We start from the raw sequence: 8,949 nt of genomic DNA on the forward strand, positions 1-8,949 counted from the left end.
TCTATCTAATCTAGCGATTTAAGTCACATTTGCTGATGTTTTTGAAGATATGTAAACAGGTAAGAATAGTTAATAATTCTACAAAAAATGTAAATACAATTCATACTTTTTCTCAAGTAACTTGCATCTGCTTCCTCACTGATAAAGCTTCCATCCAGTTAACAGTAGTTAGTGTGAGGAATAATATCATTACAACTGAGCATGGAGGACAGTGACAAATTATTTAGTTACATTAATTTCAGTGATTTTTGTTAAGAAAATACACAGTGTGATGATGCTTACATTAATTGATTGGACCTTTTTATGTTAAGAATTGGTTGAAACTATGTTTTGTGAACTTTCCCCTCAGAACTGCTGGCTGACACCCACTACTGTGGTTGTCTCAGTGAGCCTGTGTGGAGACAGTGACCAGATAACCAAGCTAATCACACATCATATAAAATACTGGTTGATAAGAAGGCAACATGAAAACATTTTCTAACATCTTTATTTGCTGCTTTCAATTTATTATGCTCTGGAAATTAATATTTGATTTTAGACAGTATTACATAATACCTTTTACAAGCTTTTTATGACAAGATAAACAGCCTGGTGACTTCATTTGACAAAGTCGGTCCAGAGTGAACTTCAGTTCAACCCGAGTTGAAGAGGAGCATTCCACATCTGATCACATTCTAAAATATCTTGGAAAACTGGCTGGAAATTAAGTCCACTGGAGAGAGCTGCTGAATGAAGAGCATCTCATAAATGATACATTACTTCTTGACTGTAGCCTTGAGCATATTACCTTAGCTTGTCTCATATCAGGACAACCACAGACTGCAGTGATAACATTGATAATAACGGCATTAATTACTTCGACTTTCATCCACTCTAACGATTACAAAACCCTGGTGTTGAATGGAAAGGCCGTGTTTAAAGGGTTAGTGGACCTCCTGAGTTCATAGACCAACTAGCTATTTTTCATCCTCATACAGTACTTCATCTATGGGCACATCATGGTTATCAACAGGTACTTTTTCACAAAGCTGCTCTTTGAAGGCCAAGGCAATTGTGTAGGGCTTGCCTTTGGGGTGTTTTTTGCAACGCTCCAGGTAGTTATCATAGAAACCCTTCCCTCGTCCCAGTCGGTTCCTGGCACGGTCAAAGCCCAGCCCTGGCATCAGGATCAGGTCCAGACCTCCTGGATTGTGCAAGTAGACGGTATAATTACTGTTAACGTTCTCATTGTGTCTGTAGATATACATCCTAACTCAAAAATTCCTGTTTAATCTGTATGTAGGAAGGAAAACCTGAAGTCCTTGTATGTTCCCCTGACAGATTTATGCCTGAGATAATAAAAGCTCTTGGTCCCCATTCAACATTTGCTAAATCGTCTATCGGGAAACTTGGGGGTAACCCTTGATTCCAGTCTCATGTTGGATGTTTATGTCAAGTCTCTGGTTCAGTTTTGCTTCTATCACTTAAGAAACGCTGCCAAATTAAGTCCTATTGTATCACACACTGAACTGTAGATTGGTATTCATGCATTCATTTCATCACATCTGGATTACTGTCATTCATATTTATTTTTCTAAGAAAAAACTCCCTCTAGGTTGTTCAAACTGCTGCAGCAATGGACCCTGAATTCAAATCCATTCTAAGATTCTGGTTCTGACTTTTCGAGCTCTTCATGGGTAAGCACCAGCTTAATGATTGAACTTCTACACTGTGTCCCCAGCAGGGCCCTGAGATCATGTAATCAGGGCCTACTTGTTACAAGGCTGAGAGCTAAGGTAGACAGAGCTTTTGCCACTGTGGCCCCCAGACTCTAGATTTCTCTTCCCCTAAGCTTGAGATCTGTCGAGTCATTAGTCTCTTTTAAAAAACAACCAAAAACTAATTTTTTGCGTTTGGTTAACTTTTTGAATCATTACTGAAGACAAATGTAGGCTTTTAGCACACACTGACCCAAACATGTTTTGTTTTAACAGACTTAGTAATTGTTGTTTTTATTGTTTTTATTGTCTTCTTGTTTTAGTCAATCTTTTTATATTTTAATATTTTTTTATTTTATTGCATCGTAGTTGTGCATCGAATTGTAATCGCAAAGGGTTCAGTTGATAAACTAAATAGTGAAGGAGGTAAAGGACAACCTTTGAAGGCCAACGCCTCTAGGAACGGGGTAAGCAATTTAGTTTTAATTGTTTTATATACATCAGTTAGCCCAACTTTTTTCCTGTTTTCATCTTGTTTATGGCTGTTTCTGTTTCCATTTCTTCCTTGGTAATCACTTGTTACAAGTGGTACACATCTCCCTTTTCTATAAAAGCAAAGACATTATTTTGGTTTTGCCCTTCCATTTCCATTTTCTGTTTCTATTTCAGTAATGTATAGTTTTGCATAGCACATTCTAAAAGGGTTGTTGATTTCCAATGGATCTATGAAATGTCCTGATTTTTAAAATCAGATATTAGATCTTAATATAATGTTCTGAAATGCCCTGCAAAATAAACTGCGTTACTCAAACCATGTATACTCTGTGGTTTAGAGCAGGATAAACAGGTTAGCTTGCAATACTGTGGTGAATTCAAAGTAAAGCACTGTCTTGAACTGGTGTGCAGTGGCTGTGGTGTTCATGGTTACATCAAGTGTGACAGAGAATTTGATTTGAAAGTTACATTTTAGACCAACCACATTCAATGTAACAATTGGTTAGTATTAAGGTGTGTCTGCCCCTTTTGCTCTTATTAATAAAGGTGTCTTGTGTGTGTGCATGCTAACCTGAAGCCAAGGCTTCCTCTCTGCTGTTATCATCCTCAGCAGGTTGTTGGATATTCCAGGAGGTCAGAGGCAGCGTCTCTATGTCCTGCAGACTGTTGACCTTCAGCATGTCCATATGACTGCTAGTGCTCTCATATCTAGGAATGAAGCAGCTTTTACCACATGTAAACATGTCCTTGATGATTTCCTGAGTATTTAATTCATCCTTCATACTCAGAAACACAGCAATCCGCTGAGATGACATGTACTTGGGGTGACTGAACAACTGAAAGAAAATGCAGATGAAGAGAAAATCAAGGTTCTGAATCCTTAATCTTCCATTGAGTAAATTAATTTAATTAATTTAATTGAAAATACACTGTAAATCTGAATGCTCAAAGTAATTAAATAAATTAACTAATGTGAAATTATTTTTTAAAAGTCAAAAAGCTCAAGTTTATCTAACATTTTCTTACATTTGAGTTAATTCAATGTATTATTTTTGACAAACTTAACTTGTTGGGCCACTCTTTGCGACTTGCAAATAAGGACTTGCTACTATCATTTATATCATTAATTTTACTTATTTATTTCACTCCTATAGATACTCGATCCATGTGTAGCAGCAGGTTAGCGGGTCACAGCCCGTCCACTAAGAAACTCGACTGTAGCTGACATTAGAAATGATTGTGAGCTGTTAGCATTTTCCCCACACTGAGCCACTAAAACAGATCTTTGTGTTACTCCACCTGCTAAATCTCACTTTAACCCCTGACTGTTTTTTTTCTGTTTAGGTGTGGAAGCAAAGTCACCCCAACTATTTTTTTCTATTCCCTTATTGCTTGTGTCATAAATAACAGTTTCAAAATAAGTACATTCATTAGCATTACAATTTAGATGTACATAACAGTTCTATTTTCTTATAAACATATTATTTTTGTTTTACAGTAATATATGAGAAGGTCTAGCTACCAGTGCTGAAAGTAGTTGGTAGAAGTGTCCTTTTTAAACATTTCAGAGCTTGTAACTTTTCACTTTTACTTCAGTAAAGACGCTGAATAAGTACTTCAGCTTTTGCTGGAATAATTTTTTAACACTAGCATCTTTACTTTTACTTAAGTACAGCATGTCTGTGCTTTTGCCACATCTGTATACACATGTATTTGCATATATGTAAAAATGGCAATCTTCTTTTTCTGCGAAGTCTTTATAATACTCGCAGAAATGTTAGAATCTGGGGATGCAACATCTGAGACACATATACTGACTTCCATGAACATTTCCATGAACATTTCCATGAACATTTCCATGAACATTTCCATGAACATTTCCTTACCTTCTGTGAAACGACGAGAGACTGCCGCCGTTTCTCGTCGTCCGTCACTGTGGCAACCCGTCGCTTTACGTCTTTCCTCAGGGCTTGCTTTGCTGCTCGCAATGCGGCCATTCTAACATTTAATCAAGCTAAATGAAAAGAGATGATTTACGTTAAGTTTGAGCACGTCTACTGGCAAACTCTTCGGTACCGAGTTGTGTAACAGAAGGGATTTCGACATCTATTCTGCTTCATGCAACTGTCCCAACATTAAACACTAACAGGCTTATCAACACAAGACTGGCACTGTGACGATAAACGAAGTAAACTCAGGACGACCCTGAACCGTAAAAGATCCGTAAACATTCCAGTAAAGCTGTAGCGGACACCACTACCGAACATGTTTCTTCTTTTGTATTTTAAACGTACTTCGTCCTCGTTTTTGCCACGTTGCTGCCCCCACGCGTGTTGGAATCGTCACTGCGTTTTTTTTATACTTACAGTTAAACAGTGACGACGTATAAGGGTGCGCGCGCATACTTCTGATGACGTAGCCACTATAGACTAGGGCCGTTTGTACTTGCCTTCTCGTGGACTTGTGATACGTCATCAGTCGCAGACTGTTCCAGTCAAGTAGCCAAGTACGCTCAAAATTCCCGGATGTGCTCTCGCTATGTGTTCTCCCATTCTATCGAGCACGCATCGGTGCTGATTGGTGTAGACTTGATGCAGTCAAATATCCCAGAATGCATTTCGTACAAAACTGAAAGGCGGCAATGGCGGGAGGAGAGTGATAAAGGCTGAATTCGTCCTTTATTACCTTTTTTTCTTCTTGGTGCTTATTGGCATTTAACAAACAACGAATCGGTATATTGCTGCCACCAACTAGAGTGGAGTGTGGATGTCACATAAGGATTAGATCCAATCATACAAATGTGTTTGTCTTAAGTATTGTGTGATAACTTTTATTTCTTGAGTAATTTCCAAGAAACTCAGTTAAATCTAGTTTCAGTTTAATTCTATTTAGGCTTTGAATCAGTTGTCTTCTTTTTTCCTCATGCCTCTCGACAGTGTAGCATAGCATGCTGTACTGTCTTATTACCTCCACAATACACAGCACATTCTCCAGTGCAATGGTTCCCTAAAATAAATAGTGTGCTGTTTAGCTAGGTGTGCCCAAAGCGGTCTCTCTCTTTGTCGGTTGTCATGTGTAGGTCCCCACCCTCCTCACCTGTGGATCGACACCCACCTTTTTCTGACAAGCAGTCACTACCCCCTACTTGAGACCTACACAAGACTGCTTGGTGTAGTAATGTGCTATTCTTATTTTAACAATTTATTAAAGCTAACATTGAAAATATTTTAATCCAGGAGCAAAGTGCGAGCATTTTCACCAGAAACAGAAACATCTGGTCAAGCATGATGTTGTTGTACATGGAAATTAAAAAAAAAAAAAAAAAGGGGGGGGGGGGGGGGGTGAGTAATATTAACTCTATGCTAAACATTAGCTGTCTGTACATTTTTGGAGTCTACTACAAATAATAACAATAATAACAATAATAATAATAACATCCACCATGTTATAAAAACTCTGTTAAAGGAGAGTTCCATTGTACCATGTAAAACGAACTTAACATCAAAACATCAACCACTTTACAAACTCTGAAAGCTTTTGAGTTTATTTGTCTCCTCTCATAAGGAAAATCAACCCAACAATTTGTTGGGACTCAATTGGATAGCTCATTTTACAATGTATTTTAATAGAGAGAATCTTCCTTCAACCTACTCTTTCAGTTCTAAGTGCTTGCAGATACGCTACAGACAGCATTTAAAACATCAGCAAACATTGAGCTTTTGAGTACGGAAAAAGATTAGGGGCAAAAGAAAAAAAGTGGGCATGTCTTTTTTTCTTCTTTTCCAAGAACTCTGAGAAAAAATATTTCTGGGGAAAAAGTCAGAATTCAGTCTTTTTTCTCAGAATTCTGGAAAAGAAAAGAAAAGTGGCCCTAATCCTTTTCTGTAATTGAGCCCTTTAATTCAGCTTTTACAGTTTTTTCCCAATTGTTTACACACATTTTTTGAAAGCATGCCTCATATTGTCAGACTCTACACACAAATCAAAAAACACACACACAATGGGCAAAACCCTCCTGCAAAATGAAACTCTACATTCAAAAACAATGTAATTTCTTCTTACAAGAAGTCTAAGACCAGGCAACAAAAGAAGTTCGTCGGAAACCACAGCAAAAGACTACGGAGAGAGTCCCAAGCGGCCAGAAGAGAGAAGGATGCAACACTGAGGATGTGGACAAGTGGGTGAAGAATTTGTCTGACAGACAGCTCACCCAAACAGAGAAAAACATCCTTGCTAAAGGGTTGAATTTTGCTGTCACGCCGAGACAAATCCCGCTAGTTGAACTGATCACAGCCACAGAAACAGCAATTCGTAACAACAATATTGCAGAAGTGGAAGCAGAGCAACTACGGACCAAAGTTTTAGCCTGTCTCAGCAATGCAAAGCCCCCAGCATCCAACATCACCATGGAGGAGAGGACGGCACTCACATCACTTAGTAATGACAACAACATTATCATCCTCCTGGCAGACAAGGGTAGGTGCACAGTATTGCTAAACCAGAAAGACTATCATGAGAAAATACTTATGAGCCCCTGAAACGAGACCCAGGAAGTGGCTACAGGAAGAGTGTGATAGACTGTCTGAAGCAGTTAGAACAAGACAAGGCTGTTGACCGGACCTCATACCACAGGCTGTACCCAGGGGAGTCTACACCAAGTCTGTATGGTTCACCAAAGATACACAAACAAGGTGCACCTTCAAGACCGATTGTCTGTATGATCAACTCGGTCACCTATAACATCTCCAAGTTTCTGGCTTCGATCCTCAACCCGTTGGTGGGCAGCTCTGAACACTACATCCAGAACACCCTGGATTTTGTTGGGAAGGTGAGAGATGTCATTATGGAGGCAGATGAAACCATGGTCTCGTACGACGTTACATCTCTCTTCACTTGCATCCCAGTCATGGAAGCATTGGAGGTAGTCCGTAAGAGATTACAGGATGACACTAACCTCAGCAACAGGACCACTCTCAGCATCGACCAAGTGTGTTTGAACTGTGTGTTCATTCCACCTACTTCACATACAAGGGTCAGTTCTACAGGCAGAAACATGGGTGTGCCATGGGCTCCCAGTTTCACCCATCGTGGCCAATTTGTACATGGAAGAAGTGGAAAAGAGGGCTTTGCTATCCTACCCTGGAACACCACCAAGTAATTGGTTCAGGTATGTGGATGACACCGGGGTAATGAATGTAATTTCTTCTCAAAATGGCATTTTGTTTTCAAATGACACACACAACCCATCACCAGTTCAACACTGATGTGCTTAATGTAAAACACTATGACCATTTCTTCTCCAGTCATCATAAGGACTTACTGTAAGCCTTTTTTTGTTTTGTGTTACACAGACAGTACAATGGCCTGTCAAACAATGGGGAAAAACTGTAGAAGTAGAGATAGTGTCAGTCTCACAAATCCAAACTGAAAGCTACAATAACCCAGTTTTATCTGAATTTGAAAGCAGGAAATTACAGACCATCCAGATTTGACAAAACAAATAGAGCAGGAAGTTTTTTTAACAACCTCCACCCCCAAAAAGGGCAAAGTCTAGTATGATTTGCTGTTAGATGAACTCAGAGTTGGAGTCAGAGCAATTTCCCTGAAAAAGTATTAATGACCTTAAAGGCAGAAACTCATCATTTTATTTTCATTCAGATTTTTCAAATCAAGTAATATTTTTTTTCAAAAACTCATGGGGGCAGTTCTGCCACCCGAGTGGGTCCACTGAGCCACAGGTTGCAGCAATGATCCCCGGCTCCTGCAATCGATTTAAATATCTCGCCCAAGGATACTTAAAACCCTCATTTACCCCATTGCTTTGCAATTACTGCACGTGTGAGAAAGTTAGGTAAAAACACTGTATATGTGTGAGATCAGGTCAATGAAATGTGTCCTAGAATTATATAGAATATATAGAATTAAATAGTTTTGAAATGAAAAACAGTGACAATAAAATAATAATAATAATAATTCTCTTACACAATGTGGATAATGTAAGAGTAAACTTGATCAGATTGTTTTTCTTTTGCATTTGGAAAGCTAACTGGCTCCTGACATGATACAGTAACACTGATCTGCAGCTGATCAGCCAGATAATCTTCAATGTCCAGAAATTTAATTTAACAAGTTTGCTGATGCTCTCTTGATCAATACAGAACACTATGAATGGTGTAGTCAACAAATGTCCAAAAACAGTCCAGGGTACAGATGTGACAGCGATATGATTATTAGGGTTTAAGTTACAGCACAAAACAAACTTGATGGGCAGAGGAAGAGGAGAATGAAGTACAGGAGAAGATCCAGGCGGGAAATGCCGGAAGAAGAGTCGTATTAATACTTGTTTTTGTTGTAGTATAAAACTGTATTGCCCGCTTTAAGGGTCATGCTTTTTGTGGAGCAGGCTGCTGGTTCACATCAAGGTCCAGCTCACTGTGACTTGTAATTTCAACTGCTGAAGCGAATTCCATCTTTTAAAAGATGAACTTCCTTTAAGAAAAGAAAACGAAGAGTTTATGGACAAATTCTGGTTTGGCGTGAAATTGTGACAACTGTGACAATTTCTCACAACTGGGTTTTGACCATATAAATTTAAAAAAAAAAGCTTTTTCATTTTGCTGTCTAAAACCTATAACACTTTTTATTTTTTAGTCACTGGAGAAACAGCAACAAGTAGCACGATGCTTCTCTTTGGCCTCATGGTGGCGTTGTTGTCTTACTGTCATGCTGAATAAGAACCAGACGTTAGAAAAAAGAC

General features: G+C 38.7%; 1 protein-coding gene across 1 annotated transcript; it reads right to left on the reverse strand.

Moving 5' to 3' along the window:
* Window positions 1-471: 471 nt before the first annotated feature.
* mthfs (5,10-methenyltetrahydrofolate synthetase (5-formyltetrahydrofolate cyclo-ligase)) lies at window positions 472-4,571 on the reverse strand. The gene is made up of 4 exons (XM_085165643.1): window positions 4,487-4,571; window positions 4,079-4,206; window positions 2,764-3,028; window positions 472-1,183 (listed from the first exon to the last, which is right to left on the reverse strand). Exons 2-4 carry the CDS (start codon window positions 4,187-4,189, stop codon window positions 957-959), a joined length of 603 nt encoding a protein of 200 aa, XP_085021769.1. The 5' UTR covers window positions 4,190-4,206; window positions 4,487-4,571; the 3' UTR covers window positions 472-956.
* Window positions 4,572-8,949: the final 4,378 nt, after the last annotated feature.

This window comes from Neolamprologus multifasciatus, chromosome 1 (genome assembly GCF_963576455.1).
Source record: "Neolamprologus multifasciatus chromosome 1, fNeoMul1.2, whole genome shotgun sequence".
Classification (NCBI taxonomy): domain Eukaryota; kingdom Metazoa; phylum Chordata; class Actinopteri; order Cichliformes; family Cichlidae; genus Neolamprologus; species Neolamprologus multifasciatus.

Bases quoted from the DNA above. Each gene is read 5' to 3' on its own strand.
- mthfs (XM_085165643.1), bottom strand. From the start codon at position 4,189: ATGGCCGCATTGCGAGCAGCAAAGCAAGCCCTGAGGAAAGACGTAAAG. The intron at 3,029-4,078 runs GTAAGGAAATGT...ATTTTCTTTCAG, and splicing joins CTCTCGTCGTTTCACAGAAG to TTGTTCAGTCACCCCAAGTA. The intron at 1,184-2,763 runs GTTAGCATGCAC...TGCACAATCCAG, and splicing joins AGAGGAAGCCTTGGCTTCAG to GAGGTCTGGACCTGATCCTG.